General features: G+C 35.7%; 1 protein-coding gene across 3 annotated transcripts in view; it reads left to right on the top strand.

The window, feature by feature from the left end:
* The window catches only part of PRKG1 (protein kinase cGMP-dependent 1), a 1234647-nt gene that overhangs the window by 890821 nt on the left and 322460 nt on the right, over positions 1-21366 (top strand). For all 3 annotated transcript variants that reach the window (XR_014825752.1, XM_021072187.2, NM_001044574.2), the window contains 1 exon segment: positions 4245-4308. Coding sequence is in view for 2 of the 3 variants with exons in the window: in XM_021072187.2 (XP_020927846.1) it covers positions 4245-4308 (64 nt within the window). In the remaining variant the exon portion in view is untranslated.

Raw genomic sequence — 21366 nt, 5'->3', positions numbered from 1 at the left:
TAGGTTTTATTTGTTCTTTTTCTAATTCATTTAGGTGATGGGTTAAGTTGTCAATTTGAGATTTTTCTTCTTTTTTGAGGAAGGCTTGTATTGCTATGAATTTCCCTCTGAGCACTGATTTTGCAGCATCCCATAGATTTTGAGTGAATGTGTCTTCATTATCATTTGTCTTAAGGTATTTTTTAATTTCCTTCTTGATTTCCTCATTGACCCACTGGTTTTTTAGTAGTATGTTGTTTAGTCTTCATGCAGTTAGTTTTTTTCTCATTTCTTTTATTGTGATTGATTTCTAATTTCATGCCATTGTGATCAGAGAAGATACTTGAAATAATTTCTGTATTCTTAAATTTGTTGAGGTTAGCTTTGTGCCCCAGTATGAGATCAATTCTTGAGATGTTTCATGTCCAGTTATTTTTAAATACTTTCATTGTGAAGTGTAGCTCAGCATGTGATTTAGCTCCACAGTCATTCAAATGGAAATTTTCGTCCTTTCTTTATCCATACTAAGTGTTGTGACCTCGGGCAAACTCTCAAGATCCCAGTTGTCTTAGCTGTAAAACAATAATGGATGACAATAACAAAAGTTATTTGATAAGGCTGTTTAAAAAGAAAGTGTGCATTGTCTATAAATCCCTTAGTTCAGTCCGTGGCAAATATTAAGTACTCAGATTTCATCTTCTATTATTGTCATTACAAGTCCTTACTTTATTCAGTCAGAAAATCCAATGGAAAGCTCCAAACATTAAAACATCTCTATTATATTACATTCAAGCATATTTTGTAAATTCATACCTACTGCAAGTCCTTAGGGAACAATATTGTTTTAATAGGTCTGTAAGAATTACTTGTAATTAGCATGTAAATTGTTAAGAGTTCTTTTTTTATATTAGTGAAAATACTCTACTCTTTAAACATTTTATGGCTGTTCATCCTTACAATTATTTTTGTTTAAAGTTTTCTCTTTTTTTTAATTTTTTTTTTTTTGTCTTTTTAGTGCCACACATGCAGCATATGGAGGTTCCCAGGCCAGGGGTCGAATCAGAGCTGAAGCTGTTGGCTTATGCCACAGCCACAGAAATGCAGGACCCAAGCCAAGTCTGTGACCTACACCATAGCTCATGGCAATGCCGGATCCTTAACCCACTGAGTGAGGTCGGGGATCAAACCTGTGTCCTCATGGATACTAGTTGGTTTTGTTAACTGCTGAGCCTCAATGGGAACTCCTGCCTAAAATTTTCTAAATCAGAAACAACTTCATCTTGAGTTATCACATGTACAAATTAGTGAAGTCTCATGTCTTTTGATGTATTTGGAAAAATTCAAATAAATTTCATGGATGAAAATTCAAATTATGAATACCCTCAATTGTTTTGTTCTTGGTGTTCAAATTATCAGTGGATTAATAATTCTCAGAAATTAATTACATGAAAGAACTTATCTAGTGTTTGGAGAAATAGAGATCTTAGGATTTTAAAGATAACTACAAAATATTTTCAGTGTAATTTGTAAAAGTGAATACACTTACTTTTCAATTGATTTCTGTTTTGTTAAATCTAGAAGTGCTTAAATTATTTTTTTCTTTATTTTTTTTTCTACTGTACAGCATGGTAACCCAGTTACACATACGTGTACACATATGCTATTTTCGCACATTATCATGCTCCATCATAAGTGACTAGACATAGTTCCCAGTGCTATACAGCAGGATCTCATTGCTTAGATGTGCTTAAATTATTATGGAGAATTTTTCAGTGTTTCTTCTTTTAAAAACATCCTTAATTTTTATTAGTAACAAATGCTGCTGAATGTTCTGAATGTTTTAAAATTGTACAAGATCAGGATATATATATATATATATATATATATATATATATATATATCCTGTTTTAAAACTGTGAAAGATCAGGATATATCCTGATTTTTGACAAGTATATATATATATGTGTGTGTGTGTGTGTATGTATGTATATATATATACATATATCCTGATCTTTTACAATTTTAAAACATTCAAAAAACACACACATATATATATACACACACACAATGGAATGTTATTGTATAACATACAGTAATATATTAGAAAGAAGGAAATCCCACCATTTGCATTTTCGATATCATGGATAACCTTGAGTGTATGATGTTAAGTGGAATAAGTCAGATAGAGAGAGACAAATACTGTGTGACATCACTTATATGTGGAATCTAAATTAAAAGCTAAATTCATAGAAACAGAGTAGAACAGTGTTTGCCAAGGGATGGTAAAATAGGGGAAATAGGTTACAAACTTTCAGCTTGTAAAGATACTTGATAACACCATATCATATAGTTAAAACTTGCCAAGAAAGTGGAACTTAAATGTCTCAAGCACACACATAAGAATAAACATGTGAGGTGATAGATGTGTTAACTATATTAACTAGATGGAAGGAATTTTTTCACAGTGTACGCTTTCAATGTCTTGTGATTTTGTTGATTATCCCTCAATAAAGCTGAAAAAATTAAAAATAAATACAATTATGAAGGACAATTTATTAAAACACCCTCCTAAAACCTAATGTTATTATTTTTATAGTGTGTTATGTGATCGAGCAAAAATTAATTCTTTTCTCATGGATAAGAAATGCTTGTGAAAATGAAAGTATGGTACAGTAGCTTGACATAGACTTAGCCTAGAAGTAATTGGGCTGTCTAAAAAGGGAGCCAATTATAATAAAATGAGAAAAACTCAGTTGTAGTTTGTGTTTTCCATAAATACCCACTGGGATAGAAACATTCTAATTATTTTAACATCTCACAAGAAATAGAAATGTAGATCATTAAAAGAACAGGGAAGGACTAGATTTTTCAACCTGTGTAATTCATGGAAACAGCTTCCTCCCTCTTCCTCTGCCTCATTCTGTGATATGTTCCATCCAGCTGCTGAAATAGACTACCTTCTGGAAATTAAAGCTCACATGGCTCAGACCACAGCAGTAAATCTGGTGGAACAGATGGTCCTGGGTGAATTGTTATACCTCTGCATAAAAGCTTAGGTTTTATCAATAGGCTTTACACCAAGTAATGGGAATCAGAGTGACAAATTAACAGTAAGACTTTCATGCTTATGTCCAAACAGTATGTTATAGCTTCTCTTGTTGTGTCATTCTAATCAAGCCAGAACTATTCTCTAAGTCAAATGTCAAACACACAAATGTGTGTGCATTCATTTATAATCTTTTTTCTATTCAAGCACTAAGATAGGGTCAAAGGAGAATTTAACTTCACATCCCAGTTAGATTTTTCTAGCAGAGTGGATTTTCAAGCACTTTATGTTCATGAGTGTCTTTTCTTTTAAAGTCATTACCATTATCCATATAAAATAATTTGTATTGGCTTGTGTATTCAATACCGTTTAGTACTTCCATTTGTTGGTCAGTGAGTTTCCCTAATAAGAGGATGAGAAGACATTTTTCAGTGTCTGCTATGAGTCTGTCTTTCCTCCATTCTATGTGATCTGATCTCTATAACTGTCCTGGGAAGCATTCCTACATCCACATGCTCATAACTTTCTTTACCACATGCTCCTGAGTTGTTACTAGCACATCACTGAAAATACGGGGATTGAACAATATAGACGCAGTTCTTATTTTTTGTGGAGTTTGATCTTAACAGTGAAGACACCCGGTAACAAATATCTGATTAATTATTTAATTACAGTTGCAGGAAGGGATAAAAGAGATCACAGAATGACCTGACCTATCTGGGGAGAGGTTGGGGAGAGTAGGAAGCTTCTAGTGGTGTTGAATGAATGCTTGCAAGGCTGAATATGTCATCAACCCTCTTCTGTCCTAAAGAATGGGTGGAAGTCAGCCTGTAGAAAGGAGTGTGTGTGTGTTACATGTCTGTGTGTATGTGTGTGTGTAGGACTACCTAGAGATGGTGATGGAACTGGAAGAAATCTGGTAACAGCAGGCTGACAGAGGGGAAAGTGGTTTTTTCCCCATCATAGCTGAGGCATCCAAGGTCACACAGGAAATATAAGTGGATTTGAACTCAGTTCTTTCCAACCTCCAATTCTTTTTAGTACATCATGCTTTTTCTCTGTTGGTCATCAAATTGTGCTTCAATTATTGCCTTGATCTTCATCTGCAGATTCTTTGTCATGAAATGCTTTTGCATTTTTATTCAGCTAAACTGCTGTTTTATTTATAAAAGTAAGTTGCTGTGCATGCCTTCAGCATCATCTCTGTCTTGTTTTTCAGCGTTCCAACATTCCAGAGCCTTCCTGAAGAGATCCTTAGTAAGCTTGCTGACGTCCTTGAAGAGGTAATTGTTTTTAGCCCTTGAACTTTTTGAGATGGAACTCAGCCCATCACAGCTGTGCAATGACAAGTCACAAAGTGCAGAGAGACCTTTTAAATTTTTCTGAGATATGGGATGAGCTATATATTTGTCTTCAAATACAAAACAGCTCAGCACATCTGACATTTATAAACAGAAGTGTGCAAATCAACTTAAGTATAGAGAGAAGATAACTTTTCACTGTGGCAAACAATATTACTTTGACTTCTAAGAATAGGAAGTAACACATTTCTCTCATTTCAGTCAGTGTAAAGCAAGAGTGTAGTAACTGGCACTCTAAAGCTTTAGATTAGTAAATTTACAACAGGAATTACCATTTGGGTACATGGGTACATATTTTATTAGCATCTGAGTATATTTTACACACATAATTGTATATCTGAATATGAGTGTGTTGCTGTTACTTCTTTTGCTCTGAACCTATAAAGCACAGGAAATGTTGAAGCAGAATATAGGCAACTTACATAAGCAATGTCTTAAGTGAGCAAAAGAGGGATAGGTCCCTGCTGCCTACAGAGACAGGGAAGGCAGAGTATCTGGATACACATGCGGGCAGGGGGTTAATGGGGTAATTGGCACTCTGGAAAACCAATGGATATCTTCTCTTTTCTCAGAGACTAGAAATTAGGGTCATCAACTGAGGATAAGGATGGGGTAGAGATTTGAGAGGTTTGAAGATGGAGGATAAGGTATGAGAAAAATGAAAGAGGGGGTGGACTAAAAAAGACAGTATGATTAGCAGTCATCGTTCAGGTCCTGTTTAATGGTATCAATCCCAAATCTCAGTTAAAGAGGCAAAAAGAGTTTATTTAAGACCTACAATAGAGAGAGAAACTCCACTTAGCTAGAATAAAAGGTGGGAGGATTTTTCAGCAATGGAGCGAGCTGGAGGAAAAGTAGTCCATTGGGGGAGTTTGGTCAACATGATTGGGTCAGAAATATTTGCTGCTTGTCCCTTCTGAAGCTAGGCTCCTGTTTTCCCACAGAGACTGGGAGATAGAGGCACTATCTTCTTCTTGATTACATTTCTAAGGAATGATTGAAAGGTCCTTGAGAAAGACATCCCTGAACTATAAGATGGGCAGCAGCCTGGAAGAATATTTGCATCTCAAACAGGCAAATTAAGAATTTACCCTTGAAAATTGTCTATAGTAAATGAGAGATCAAGAGGCTAGAGTGAGAGAGAGGCCTGTCTTAAGTTTAGCCAAAGTGAGGGACCTATTAAGTGTGTCCTGGTGGCCAGCCCATCTGGTTGTGTGGGGTTTTTTCAGCCCCATTTATTTGCCTGAATTCGAGTTCCAAGTAGACAGAGAATGAGATTTAACCAGGACTGGTATTTTGCCAAGAAGAGATGAGTGGTTGAAAGAAGGGCTAGGGAGCTGAGGAAATGTGTGAAGGAGAGATTATAGGGATTGACCCTTGAATTTAGATTGGGCAAGAAGGAGGGGAACACTGGAAGGACCAAAGGCCAGTGAGCGATTGCAGGACCAATGGATTTTGGTCTCAGGAGGCTGAGGCATTTTTGGAGTTGTGCTATAATAGGGATGAACTGGAAAGATTATGAAAATCATTTTTGTCTCTAGATACTATTTCAGTAATTTCTATGATCCTTAGAACTTCAGAGGTTTATATCCACATTTTAATTTAGTCTTATTGAAGCAAGCTTTCCTATGAGTCTCCTTCATCTTATAGGTAAACACAAAGCAGAGCAGAAGTCACATTTGATTCCTAAGTTCAAGTATAAAAAATTCATGAGAAAAAAATACTGGCTGCATTTCTCTCTGGATGTGCCAACTTCTGTTCTTGCAACCTCTGCACATGTGAAAGTGCTTTTCCCAGGCCTTTTGCTTGTTGCTTTCCTTGTTGAATACACCGATGAACTCTCTGACATTCTTTTTCTTTTCTTTTTTTTTTTTTAAACAAAATGAACTAACGTACAAATTTACTGGCCCCAATTAGGCCCGTCCAAAATATACAAAATCAAGTTCCATGAAGTCCTTTAATCATTTTCTTTCTTTTCCACAGCTGTGGAAGCTTTTGCTGCGTTTTGCAAAACAATAGCTATAGCTCTATAAATAATTCTGACCAAAGAAATATTTTAGTATTTTATATCAGATTTTCTAATCAGAAGATGCCTTAATTTATGTTATACAAGCCACAGTACAGTCTATAGCAATGCTGCATGAAAATAGAAACAGATGATTAAGTGCCCACACATTTGTTTTGAAGACATACAAATGAAGTAAACAGACAAAATATGAAGTAGACATATGAATATACTACCCAATGCATGAAAATGTTCAGCTCAAGTTGAACAAACAAGCACAGTGAGAAATTAGATTAAATTATGTATCAGATAGTGAAGCAAATTTAGAAGAACAAAAGCAATACCAGTGTCACATAACATTAAAGGGAAATGTGCTTGCATAATAATTGAGCTGTCTTTCTTCCTACAATATCCAGAAGAAAATGAAAGAATACCAGATTATTTTGAAAAGAGAGCAGTATAATCATTGCATTTAACCAAGACGTTTACAATCTTGTTTGTTTAGCAGATATTTGTGGAACACCTGCTGTGTGCCAGGAATTGTTCTAAACTGGGGATTCAGGGTTCTGTCCTCCCAAAGCATATGTTCCAGTGGAAGGTACGGATGAGGAGTAAGGAAAATAGCACCAAAATAACATTGAGCGAGATGGCCACTTGATAGAAAAGGAAAGACCTCTCTGAGGAGGTTTTTTTAAAGCTGAGATCTAAGTGCAGATATGGGGCAGAGAGAACATAAGGTCGTAAAGTAGGAATGAGTTTGCTCTCCTTAGGAGCAGAAGAAGGGTTAATAGTGAGGTAAGATGAAGCTAGAGAAAAATAGGCAAGGCCAGATGGCAGAGGGCTTTGCTGGCTGTAACAAGGAGTTTGTTTTTTCTAAGTGCAATGGGAAAACTTGGAGGGTTCTAAGTCATAAAATGACATGATTTGCGTTATGTTTTAATGATATCTCTCTGGCTTGTGTGAGAAGAATGGATTATAGAGGCCCAGACCAATTGTTTCTACAAAATAGCATAGGTAAGAATATATGTGTATGGATTTATCTTCTTAATGCCTGTTTCATTTCCAGTATTCATAAGGGGGAGTAATGAAAGGATAAGGAGAGGGAAGGCAAGGACTAAGAGAAAAAAATGTAACCAGATAGAGGAATGAACATAATGTTATTGGTAAAGATATTTAGGAGGGTGCATGTAGCTGGAGGACAAATATATGATACTTGGGACATGCTATTCTAGACCTGAAAAAGAAACCATTATATGAGTCATTTCTGCCATTGCCCACCCCAGCCTCCACTTACCCCTTCCTAATTTCTAGTGTGGATGTACCCATTTATGTGTTCCTCCCTATGGGATTAGGAAACAGAAACAAATACCCTTATTCTTTGTGTAGCAGTTTAGTACCCCTTTCTTTTCCTTTCTTTTGTATTACATTGTAGAAATATTTCCTTTGTATATTGAATCTCTCATGCCATTTTCAGAAACAGGGAAGTTTTCTCTAGTTCCTTGAGAAATTGGGTTTACACATAGATATAAAGAGGTTCTTGGCCAAAGGTCTATCCAGATCAAGAACAATAATTTCAACATTTTCCTAGGTTGTGTTTCACAAGTTGAAATTATTGTGATCCTCTAATTATTCACCTTCATTCTCACTGTAGTATGTTCTTTTCATCTCAGAGCTGCCTGAAATCGTCTTAATAAATACCAAAGAGCATTTTATGAACTTCACATTTAGTTTGCTAGAGAAGCCATTTTATAGTTTGTAAAATAAATTATAAGAGAATTTTAAGGCATGTGTAGCAAATAGCAAGGTCTTACTTTATAAACTGGTTTCATTAACCTCTATACTTTCCTATGTAATACTCTGAAAACTATATTGAATGAATTAGTCAAATATTGGAATCTCTTCTGAAAACTGAGGAAGTGCTTATGGATAAATGAAAAGAACAGTGAAATTATAAAAAAAAGGATCTAATCCCATTTTTTCTTAGTACAGTAACCTAACACTTTCCTTCTTCCTTTATGTATACATAATTAGTCTCTAAAAATGAATTACATTGTTCAGATGGATGGAACAACCCATAGCTAATCTCCACTTGAGAAATAGCTCCCTTCAATGATTACCTACCCAAACACAATGGAAAAAAGTCACTGTAAATAAACTCAATGTCTAATATATATCCATCTATCAGGACTGAAGTGAAGTCTTTTTTAAAAAATGACAAATAAAAACTGTCTTATAAAGATGAAGAACAGAGAATAACCTATTATCATGTCACAAAGAAACTTGAACATTAATTTGGGAAGGAGATATGTTTTCACCAATAAGGGTGGAAAATATTTACATAACTTGAGGAAAACTGTATTTTATTGAAAATGTCAGATTAAAGAACCAAATTAAGCCAACAAAATTCACTGGTATAACTTATTTTTCCTTTGTATTAATAGAAGTGGAGCACAGATGCTATATTTAAATCTCCTGCTTTTTAAATGGAAAATAAAACATATGAGAACCACTTCTTTGTTTATATTGAAATCTGTTTCATGTCCAGTTCTCTCATTAAAATACTGGATTTGGTTGTCTTAGAATAAAAAAATACCTCTGCTTCACCAGCTTTTCAAGAGCTCTCTACCTCTGGGCTTGCAACTTTTATGATTGGATCTTAGACATATTTGAGCTTAAATAATGGGCTGTTCCAGTTTGTGACCCTGGATGGGGCATTTATTTATGTTTTCTGGGTTTGGGGATATTTATACTATTATGGCCTGACAAGATTTTAGACGAATAACATTCCTCAGACTTTTTGAATTAGTAAGAGGGACATGATGAGAAAATTAGGGGAAAAAAAAAAAAAAAAGACAAGGAGAGGAAGCTGTTTTCGTCTTACCATTGCTTGACATGGTAAGAAGCAAATACTGTATTACAGTCCACGAACTGTATTTCCATCATTGGAAAAGGGGATTAATGTAACACAGGCACTGTTCCTTCCTACAAAGTCCCCCAGGGCTAATTAAGTATGTGGTGTTTTTGCTGTTCAACTGTTCCTTGGTGTTACCATGTCACGTTGGCATCTTGCCAGATTCCCTTGCATCCTCTCCAGTTGCGAGTAACACAAGTGGAAAGTCCTGCATTTGGTTGAGTTATTGGATTGTTATAAAACTCTCTCTTTTTATCATTCTTAATGCCTAGAATGTCTGGGAAGGAAACCGAAGGGATAGATGGGAACATTATTAATTACTTTCAAAATATGTTGTTATGGCTAAACTTTTTCTTCCCTTCCTTTAGGTTTGGCTCTTGTTATTCAAAGCAAAGCTGTAGCGACTTTAAAGAACTATTCTTTTACCCAGTTGCTTTGGCCTGAAGGATTCTGAATTTGGAGAATTAGTGATTTTGCTTAGATTTCTCTGGTTCCTTTTGGGTGTTCCCATCTATGGGACAGTTGGCTGCTTCTGAAGGAGAACTAAATAGAAAGGGTGCATGTGTTTTGTGTCAGGGTATACGATTAAAACGTAAAGACAAACTCAGTTTAATAGTTATATTTGCATATGTAATTATTTTGTAGAAGTAAATGTAGAAAGGGAGAATATATTTGCAAATCATATATGATAGGGGAATTGTATTAGTCAGAGTTCTCCAGAGAAAATAGAACCAGTAGGATGTGTCTGCATACATAGAGATTTATTTTAAGGAGCTGGCTTTTGTGACTATGGCGGCTGGCAAGTTCAAAACCTGTAGGTTGTACTGGAGACCACAGAAGAGCTAATGTTGCTGTTCAAGTCCTTTGGCCATCTGTCAGCAGAATTCCTTCTTGCTTGGGGAAGGTCAATCTTTGTTCTATTAAGATCTCCCTTTGATTAGATGAGGGCCACCCACATTATGGAGCATAATCTAGTTTACTCAAAATCCATTGATTTAAATATTAATTTTGTCTCATCAAAGTCCACTAATTTAAATGTTAATCTTATCACACACACAAAAACTTAGAATAAGTTTTGACTAAATATATGGGCACTATAGCCTGGCTAAGCTGACACATAAAATTAAACATCTCAAGACATATCTAAAATATATAAAGAATACTTACAACCCACTAATAAAATAATAAATGGTTCAGTGAGCAAATAACTTGAAAAGATATTTTTCCAAAGGGGATATACAAAAAGCCAGTAAGCACATGTTCAATGTTAATAGTCATGAGGGAAATGAAAATTGAAACCATGATTATGCACCTCTAGGATGGCTAGAATAAAAGACAGGCAATGACAAGTGTGGGTGAGGACGTGGAGAAATTACAACTCTAGTGTGTTGCTAGTAGGATTGTAAAATGGTAACAGCTTCTCTGAAAAATGGTTTGACAGCTCTTCAAAATGTTAAATATAGGGTTACCCTATGACCCAGAAATTCTCCTAGGTGTTTACTCAAAAGAATTGAAAACATCTGTCCACATAAAAACTAGTACACGCATGTTCATAGCAGCATTATTCATAAGAGCCAAACACTAGAAACAACCTAAATGTCCATCAGCAGATGAATGGATAAATAAAATGTGTTATGCTCCTACGATGGAATACTATTTGGCTATAAAAGGAGGGAAGTACTCGTATATGTTATAACAAGGATGTTCTTGAAAAAGTAAAATGCTACATATGTGAATCTAGAATCTATGATATATGAATCTATTTATATGAAATGTCCAGAACAGGCACATCTATAAAGGTAGAAAATGGATTAATGGTTACTAGGGTTGAGAGGATGAGGGGGAATAAGGAGTGACATGATGAGTATGGCTTTTTTTGGGGAGAATGGAAATATTCTGAAATTAGATTCTGGTGATAGTTGCACAAGTTTTTGAATATACTAAAAACCATTAAACTGCATGCTTTAGATGGGTGAATTTTACAATATGTGAGTTATATATTAATAAAGCTGTTAAAAGGGATGTAAGTATAGAACTCTATTTCAGTTGTGATAACTTCGAAGGAAATATTTGAGGTTATAAGAGTACCTGAGGGTCTTAATCAGATAAGATTGCAACAGGGCAAGGTGAAGCCTTGTCTGACAGCCTCGCTGATATTACACCATTTAAGCTGAGAATTATATAATAGGGAGAGTTTTGCAGAGGAGGGGTGAGGATGGCCAAGGAAGTGAGAGGAAGGAAAGTGCCTTCTGGGAAAAGGATAGAGTTACATGAAGGCCTAGAGGTTTATAAGAAGAAAAATAATTTTGTTTTCTATTTGTATTCAATGGAAATTGTTGTATCTAGGTCTAGAACTTTATCTGTAAGTATGTCAATAATTTATTCTCACAATGAACTCTCTCTACCTCGTTAAACTGCACATTTTACTTATTTGTATAGCCTATTCCACATTGTACAAAATATTCAATTGTTCTTTTTTCTTCAACCTATCTCACTTGAATTGAACCTGGGGCCCTATACCTGACAAAGATGCAAAATACCTCAACAGGTAGGAATAATGGGTAAGATGAGGTAACAGAAGAGAAATGTATGATTTTGCACATAACTAAAAAGAAAAAAATTCCAGGAGGATAGGATAGTGAAGACATGGCAGAATATAGGCAGTATTGCTAGAAACAATGGAAGAAAATGACTGAAGTAACTTAAAATTTTGCTCTGGAGAAGACTTTGGGGGAAGGTACTGAATTCCTTTTTGAACTCAGTAGATTTTAACCCAATTTTGTGTTAATAGAATGGGGAATTCCATCTCTAAAAAGAGACTGGATGAATTATTTAACCCAAATTTATCAAATTATTTTGATGAATCAGAATAATAGCAGTTTCTTTCTCTTGTAGGCTCACTGTGGATCTTAAATGGTATAACTAATGTAAAATTATTAAGCATGCAAACATAATCTCAGACATGCATCAGCAGTGCTTACCAACCCCTTTCACATATAGACACATATGGAACATATTTATCCTCCATACATACTGAAGTTAACAACAAAACTCCTTGTGACTGGAGGTGATGGTCAGGGATTTTGGCTGTCCCAAGTCCTACCACACTTTCTATCTGAACAGCACTTGTTTTGTAATGTCTGGAGACATCTATGGTGGTTTTAATATTGAGTGAGAGCAGCAGAGGGTTGCCACTGGTCTCTCGTGGATGGAAGCCAGGATGCTGCTCAACATTCTACAATGCATGGGACAACTTTATAACCAGCATCCATCCCCAAACATTGATATTGCATAGACTGGGAAATTCTCCTGTTAAGGTAGATGTGACAACATTTGGGAAACTTTGTTAAAAATATGAGGGAGTTGCCATGAGCTGTGATGTAGGTTGCCAAAAATAGGGTAATATGGTATAGACTGCCAGGGATGGGTAGATTACTTTAGCCAGGGTGGTTAAGAAAGTTATATTTGAAGAGGTGACTTTGAGTTGGCAACCATTAGAAACATCACAGATGACAAAGTATAGTATAAAATGTTAAGTATTAACAGAAATAATACATATTTGAGAAGATATGGTATTGAAGAGATTAGTTAGGATTCTGTGGATACTTAAGCATTGATTTGGTGATGAACAGTATTGATTTTTTGGCTTCTCCCTAGCTCTAAGATTCTGTATGATCACATTCTTAAGAAAGACTTTTCTGGTTCTAGCCTCAGTCATTTTACATTTCTGTCCAATAGTGAGTTCCTTCTCCTGTATTTCCTAGATCAATTTAACTATCATGATATGGAAGAAATAAAAGCTTGCTTATTGCTTTAATTTGGTTTCTAGTTTCCCTTGCTCAGTGTGTTAAGGATCCAGAGTTGCCATGAGCTGTGATGTAGGTTGCAGGTGTGGCTTGAATCTGGCATTGATGTGGCTGTGGCAGCTGCAGCTCCAATTTGACCCCTAGCCTGGGAACTTCCATGTGCTGTGTGTGCAGCCCTGGAAAGACAGGGAAAAAAAAGTGGTCTCTAGTTTTGTGAAGTTTTATGGCTTTGGATTGTAAGTTCTTAAAGCTAGCACTGTATTGGTATTTCTTTTCACTCTGAGCAATTGAGAAACATAATAGTGATACCTTCCACTTATGAAGGTTAACTCTATGACAGGCTAAGAGCATCTGTTTAAAACCCTCTGAGATAACTACTATTGTACTTGCCCTTTGAACAACACAGGGGTTAGAGGCACTCCATACAGTCAAAGGTCCACATATAACATTGCAGATAGTCCTTGTATCCATGGATGGGGAACTGCAGACTCAACCAACCTTAAATTACTTGGTACATATTTAGTGAAAGAAAGTTGCATATAAATGCAGTTCAAACCCATGTTGTTCAAGGGTCGATTGTACTTTATTATTCCCAATTTATAGCTGGGGGAACCAAAGCTCAGGTGATACAGCCAATGGGAAAATAGTTTACTCCATCCAACCTGATACTGGGATTGGCATTTGTTATTACTATGCTATATTGCATCTTGAAAATGTGAAGCATATAAATGAAAAAGAAAAAATCATTTTCCCCGTCCTCTATTCTTTTGTTTTTAAATGAGAGGTGCTTCCTTCAGAAAATGTTTACTTGGGCTTTTTTTCCTGGGAATAATTAATTTCTTTCCCAGTCAGCATTTTAAATTTGTTTTAACAGGAATCCATTTCATGCCTTCAACAGACTTTGAAACAAGGCATTTCCAGTCATTTTATCACCAGAATATGTATGCTTTACTTTATGCTGCCTGTGATTCATTAAAATGTATGTGCTCTGCAAATAGGAAGGCAGTCTATAATAAATCCGCTTTCTAGAAAACATTCATAGAAAGTGCTCAGAATGGTTGCCACATAAGAATATATAAGCATGTTTGGTGCTTGTGATTTGCTGCCCTTTATGCTGTTTGTACACAAATAGTGAATTTGTGTGAAAGTATGAACTAGTGGCCCATCTTTAGCATAAGTGTGAGGTCCTGCTCACAAAATGCTTATTGATAGTATGGGAACAGATAGTGATAAACCTTGAATTCATTTTATGGAGAAGTATGATAAATACCTGGTCTAAATTAAACAAACTGCTCTGATTAAAAGGAAGTATGACCCAAGACTTTCAGATCTTTTTTTAAAAATCTGAGGCATTTTTGGAGCTGCTCAAAAAGCTAGCTCTAGGGCTTGTACACAGTTGGCATATGAAACACAAATCATTGAAGAATAGAAGCCCATTTGCACTTACGGTAGGAAGCTAAAGATAAGAAAACCAGATGGGCTTTCAGTTTTAGTCACAAAATAGAGAGCTTGTCTGTCTGGAGAGAGCTATCAAACAGCTTGGAGCATTCCGTTCCAGGTCTCCCCGAGGTTTTTGGCTACGTATTCCCCTAGGAATCCACTTCAAGGCAACCTACCACCCTGCCTCTAGAGAAGGAATCATGAACTTCCTTAGGCCAGTGGCTACAAGGGTCTTTCCTGGTAGATGAGGCTTTGAACCAGGGCAGGCAGTATTTCGGCATGAACATTCGTCAAATCTCAGTCAGTATTCATGAGGAGGGAGCTGTGACTAGCCAAGGCTTTAGTGAGATTGCAGCTGTCTGGAAAAATCCTGTGTGTCTTATGTTCTGTGTTTTTCCTTAATCACTATGAGATGCTGTAAGTGAATTTCTCTTAGCTCTCTGGGAAAGTTACTATTCATTGTATTACTTACAGTGGAAAATTATTATTTTAATAAAGGCAGCATGTTTAGTTTTGTAATAGACTAGCAGTGCAGCATCATTCTGCCAGTTCTTTTTGCTTCCTATGACTTGTGCAAATTAGTTTATGTTTCCAAGAATCATTAATTCCGTGAGCACGCGAGCAGTAGATTATCCCTGATTCTTTCCTCTTCTGAAGATTTTCTTTAAGGTCAAGTCTTTCTTTTTAGAAGCTTGCCCTAACTTGTCTTTATCATCTTCATATTTGTTGTTCCCTTAATTCTCTTTTTTTTTAATTTTCCCTTAATTCTCTTATAGTTGGTGCTTGAAAATCATATGCTTGTTCCTATAGTGCCTGGAATTTGTCTGTTTCTCAATTTTCTCTAAATCCCTTAAGGGTTGGATGTCTCTGCTTATATCCTCAGTTTCCAACAGAGTGAGAATTTGCACAAGAATTATGCTTGACATTTACTACATAACCAATAAGTATTTGTTGAAGGAATAGTCTGAGTAGGTTTTCAATAAATACTTGCTATGTGAATGACTCAGTGAATGAAACAAAACTGTTGTTTTACATTTGAGTGCTGTCACCAAAAGTAGAATTAAAATGTGTCAGTGACCAGAGGCATACATCCTGGAAATATAAGAATTCGTAAGTCCTATCTGATAATGTAGAGCTTCTAGGTAGAAGATTCCCAAGGACCCAAGATCAAGGTGGAAGACAGAGAAGGTGAGGAGAGCCAAGGGCTACAAGGTCATGGGAAAAGAATAAGACTTATTTTTCCTGTGTCAGCTCTCTCATCTCCCTTACTCATGCTAGGGAGATATACAAAAGAGTCTAACACTTTGGGAGACTATTCTAATCAAAGCTAACATTCTTATAAAGATGCTGACATCCTTGGAGTTCCTGTCATGGTGCAGTGGAAACAAATCCGGCCTGGAACCATGAGGTTGCGGGTTTGATCCCTGGCCTTGCTCAGTGGATTAAGGATCCGGCATTGCCACGAGCTGGGGTGTAGGTCACAGATATGGCTCGGTTCTGATATTGCTGTGGCTGTGGCATAGGCTGGAAGCTGTAGCTCCGATTAGACACCTAGCCTGGGAATCTCCATATGCGGTGGGTGCAACCCTAAAAAAGCCAAAAAAAAAAAAAAAAAGATGCTGACATCCAAAGTAATGTCCTTGGGCAAAGAACTGAACTCTTGTCAATTAGTGTTTGTTTAACAAAGGGGTGAGGCCTCTAGAAGTCCTCCTCCCAGTTTCCTGCAACTGTAGTTCATACTTGTCTGTGACAGTCCCTCAGCCTACAGCTTTAGTGTACATATTTTCTCTTTTTACTTAATTCCTGATCTAAAGAATGGACATAATTGTGTGTGTGTGTGTGTGTGTGTGTGTGTGTGTGGAGTTGACCCTCAGTATCTATAGGGGATTGGTTCCAGGATCCACCTTGGGTATCAAGATCCATAGATTCTTAAGTCCAATAGTCAGCCCTCCTTATCAGTGGTTCCACATTAGCAGTACTGTAGTATTTATTGAAAAAATTGGGCATATAAGTTGACTTGTACAGTTCAAACTCATGTTATTCAAGGGTCAACTGTGTATGTGTGTGTTATGTTTATATATCTTTACATATGATGCCTGGGTTTGAGTTTTGGCAACATATTTTAATCCTATGTCCATGATTCATTAGCTATTTGACATTTGTTTCCACAATCCATTAACTATTTGACTTTGAAAAAGTTACTTAATATTCCTAAGTCCCAGTTTTTAGTTTTGGAAAATATAATAATACTACATACCTCATAAGATTGTTTCTTCTTTTTATTTTTTAAGACACCATTGTTTTATCATTAGCAGACTATTTCTCAGAGTTTTAGGTTTATGGAAAAATTGAACAGAAAATACAATGAGTTATCATATACTCCCTTCATCCCTACCCACAGTTTACCCTATCCTATTATTAATATCTTGCATTGGTATGGTAATTTTTTTAATAATTGATGAGCTGACATTGAAACATGATTATTAACTAAAGTCTATGGTTTACATTTAAAAGTTCTTTTTTTGTGCTGTATGCTTCTGTAGGTCTTGTGTATTTTAGCAAATATAGAATGACCTGTACCCACCATGACAGTATCATATATAACAGTTTAAGCACCCTAAAAATCCCCTTGTGCTCCATCTATTTATTCTTCCCTTCATTGCCCCTTTTTCTAGCTCTATATTTTGTGTAATATAAATAATATTGTGTTTTTAATTTCAAATTCCGCTTATTCATGTGATATACAGGTAATCAATTTACTTTTGTATATTAGCTTTGTATCCTCCAACACTGGTAGAATCACTTACTAGTTCCAACAGTCTTCTTGTCAATTTTGAATTTTCTGCATAGACCATTATGTAGCCTGTGAACACTTTCATATTTTCCTTCCCTGTCTATGTATGTGTGTATATATATATATTTTTTTTCTTTTTTCTAAATACATTAGCTAGGACTTCCAGTATGAAATTTACTAAGAGCAATGTGAGGGTACATCCTTATTCCCAGTCTCAGGAGAAAGCACCTAGATTTTCATCATGATATGTGCTTTTAATTGTAGGTTTCTCTATTCCTAGATTGCTGAATTTTTTTTTTTAATCATGAATGGGTGTTGGTTTTTGTGAAATGCCTTTCTGCATCTATTATTATGATTATATGATTTTTTTCTACTTTAGTCTGTTGATATATTATAGCAATTGATTTTTTTTTTCTTTTTAGGGCCATATCTGCAGCATATGGAAAGTTTCCAGGCTAGGGGTAAAATCAGAGCTTCAGCTGCCAGCCTATACCACAGCCACAGCAACACCAGATCAATACCACATCTATAACCTGTGCTGCAGCTTGCAGCAACACTGGATCCTTAACTCCTTAACACACTTAGCAAGGCTAGGGATCAAACGTGCATCCTCAGGGATACTAGTTGGATTCTTAACCCACTGAAACACAGTGGGAACTCCCTATAGCAATTGATTTTTTTTTTTTTTTAGGTTCGCACCCATGGCATATGGAGGTTCCCAAGCTAGGGGTCTAATCGGAGCCAGATCTGAGCAGCATCTGCAACCTACACCACAGGTCACGGCAACGCCGGATCCTTAACCCACTGAGTGAGGCCAAGGATCAAACCCGAAACCTCATGGTTCCTAGTCGGATTTGTTTCCTCTGCACCACAATAGGAATTCTGCAATTGATTTTTAAATGTTGAATAAGTCTTGCATATTTGGGATAAATCCCATTTAGTCATGGTGTATGCTTTTTATATACATTATTAGATTCAATTTGCTAATATTTTGTCTAGTTTTCACAGTAGGATAATGTTAGCATCATAGAATGAGTTAAGATATATTCCCTCCACTTCTATTTTCTGGATCTGACTGCATAGAATTGGTATCATTTATTTATTAAGTGTTTGGTAGATTTTACTAAACATTTTGTGAACCCATTCACACCTGATGCTTTCTGTCTTGGAGAATTATTAATTATTAATTCAATTTCTCTAATAGATATAGGCCTATTCAGATTGTTTATTTCTTCTTGTGTGAGTTTTGGCAGATTGTGTCTTTCAAAGAATTGGTCCATTTCATCTAGGTTAACAAATTTATGGAGATACTTATAATTTTTTTAAATTACCCTTTTAGTGTCCATAGGATCTGTAGAGATGTATACTATTTAATTTCCAGTATTAGAAAGTTATGTCTTTCTTTTTTATTAGTTAGCCTAGCTAGAGGCTTATGGATTTTATTGATCTTTTTCAAAATACTAGCTTTTGGTTGCATTGATTTTTTTCTATTGATTTCTCATTTTCAATTTGGTTGTTTTCTGCCCTAAATCTTACTTATTTTCTTCAGCTTAATTTGAATTTAGTTTGCTGTTCTTTTTCTAGCTCCTCAGGTAGAAGTTTACACTACTATTTTTAGATCTTTCTATTTTCTAATGTATTCAATTCTATAAATTTCTCTCTAAGCACTTTTTTTTTTACTGGAACCCAGAAGTTTTAATAGGTTGTATTTCATTTGGATCAAAATAGTTTTTAATTTTTTTGAGACTTCTTTGAGCCACATGCTATTTGTGAGTGTGTTGTTTAATCTCCACATTTTTTTTTTTTTGGATCAGCATCACTAATTATTAGAGAAATGCAAATCAAAACTGAAAGGAGGTACCACTTCACACCAGTCAGAATGACCTTATTAATAAATCTATAAATAAAAAATGCTGGAAAGGGTGTGGAGAAAAGGGAACCCTCCTACACTATTGGTGAGAATGTAACTTGGTATAACCACTATGGAAAATAGTATGGAGGTACCTCAGAAAACTAAATATAGAACTACCATGTTCTATATTTATCCAGCAATCCCACTCCTGGGCATGTATTCTAACAAAACTTTCACTGAAAAAGATACATGCACCTATATGTTCATTGCAGTACTATTCGCAATAGCCAAGACATGGAAACAACCCAAATGTCCATTGACAGATGAATGGATTAAGAAGATGTGGAATGTATACACAATGGAATACTACTCAGCCATAAAAAAGAATGAGATAGTGCCATTTGCAGCAACATGGATGGAATGAGAGACTCTCATATTACATGAAGTGAGTCAGAAGGAGAAAGACAAATACCATATGATATTACTTATATCTGGAATCTAATTAATATATGGCCCAAATGAACCTATCTACAGAAAAAAAACATACTCATGGACATGGAGGGCAGTCTTGTGGTGCCAAGGGGGAAGGGGAGGGAATGGGATGGACTGGGAGTTTGGGGTTAGTAGATGCAAACCATTGCATTTGGAGTGGATAAGCAATGAGATACTGCTGAATAGCACAGGGAACTATATCTAATCACTTGTGATAGAACATGATGGAGGTGAATGTGAGAAAAAGAATGTACCTATATGTATAACGGAGTTACTTTACAGCAGAAATTAACAGAACATTGCAAATGAACTATAATAAAATTTTTTTTTAAATCTCCACATTTTTGGAAGATTTCAGCTACCTTACTATTATAGACTTCTAGTTTAATTCCACTGTACCATAAGTACATATTTTGTATGATTTGTGTTCTTTTCAATTTGTTAAAGTGTGTTTTATGGCTCAGAATGTTGTCTTTCTTAGGGAATGTTCCATGTCATCTTTAGAAAAATGTGTATTTTGCTGTTGGATGAATTATTTAATAAATGCCAATTTGATCCAGTTGATTTATAGTAATCTTCAGTTCAACTATATCCTTGCTGAATTTCTGCCGGCTGGATCCATCAATTATAAATACAAAGATATTGAAGTCTTCAGTTACAATAGAAGATTCATGTATTTCTTCTCATAGTATTATCTGCTTTTGCCTCAGTGTATTTTGGTACTTTGCTATAGGCATATACACACTAAGATTCTTTGTCTTCTTGGTGTATTGATCCTTTTATCGTGATGCACAGCCCTCTTTATCCCTTATAATTTTCCTTGACCTGAAGTCTGTTTTATCTAAAAATAATATAGTTATTCCAGCTTCCTTGTTATTAGTTTTATTATGATATATCATTTTCTATCCCGTAACTTTTAATCTGTCTTTATATTTGAAGTAGATTTCTTGAAGACAGCAAGAAATCTTATTTTTTATCCATACTGATAGTCTCTATCTTTATTTTTTTTATTTTTTGTCTTTTTAGGGCTGCACCCATGGCATATGGAGGTTCCCAGGCTAGGGGTCAAATTGGAACTGTAGCTGCCGGCCTATGCCACAGCCACAGCATGTGAGATCCAAGCTGTGTCTGTGACCCACACCACAGCTCACAGCAATGCCAGATCCCCACTCCACTGAGCAAGGCCAGGGATTGAAATCACGTCCTAATAGATACCAGTCAGGCTTGTTAACCACTGAGTCACGATGGGAACCCCTATGCTGACAGTCTCTTGTCTTTAATTCGTATATTTAGATTAGTCTCATTTAAAGTGATTATTGTTATATTTGGATTAGTATCTACCATATGTGTTAGTTTTCTACTCATTGACTTTGTTCTTTCTTTCCTTTCTCCTTCCCCTTCTTTCTTCTTTTCTCTCTTTTTATGCCTGCTTTTGCCCTTAACTTTGCAATTTGCTTTTCAATTAAAGCAAGTCTCCCATCCAGGTAGCATTCTACCACTTCACAGATAGTACAAGTACCATATAACAGATTGTTTTCTGACCTTATCCTACTGTCATTCATTTCATGTGTTCATGAGATATATCTCATAGGCAAACATTGTAGCTATTATAATTTTGAACTGTTATCTGTAAGATTAGTTAAGAATTAGAAAAATAACTTATTTTATCTTTATTATTCC

Source organism: Sus scrofa, chromosome 14 (assembly GCF_054392235.1).
Source record: "Sus scrofa isolate SSC_HxYL_T2T_F1_AM1 chromosome 14, Sscrofa_HxYL_maternal_Yorkshire_Landrace_v2.0, whole genome shotgun sequence".
Taxonomy (NCBI): domain Eukaryota; kingdom Metazoa; phylum Chordata; class Mammalia; order Artiodactyla; family Suidae; genus Sus; species Sus scrofa.
Note: the sequence above shows the minus strand (reverse complement) of the source record. Positions and strands in the feature narration are given on the sequence as shown.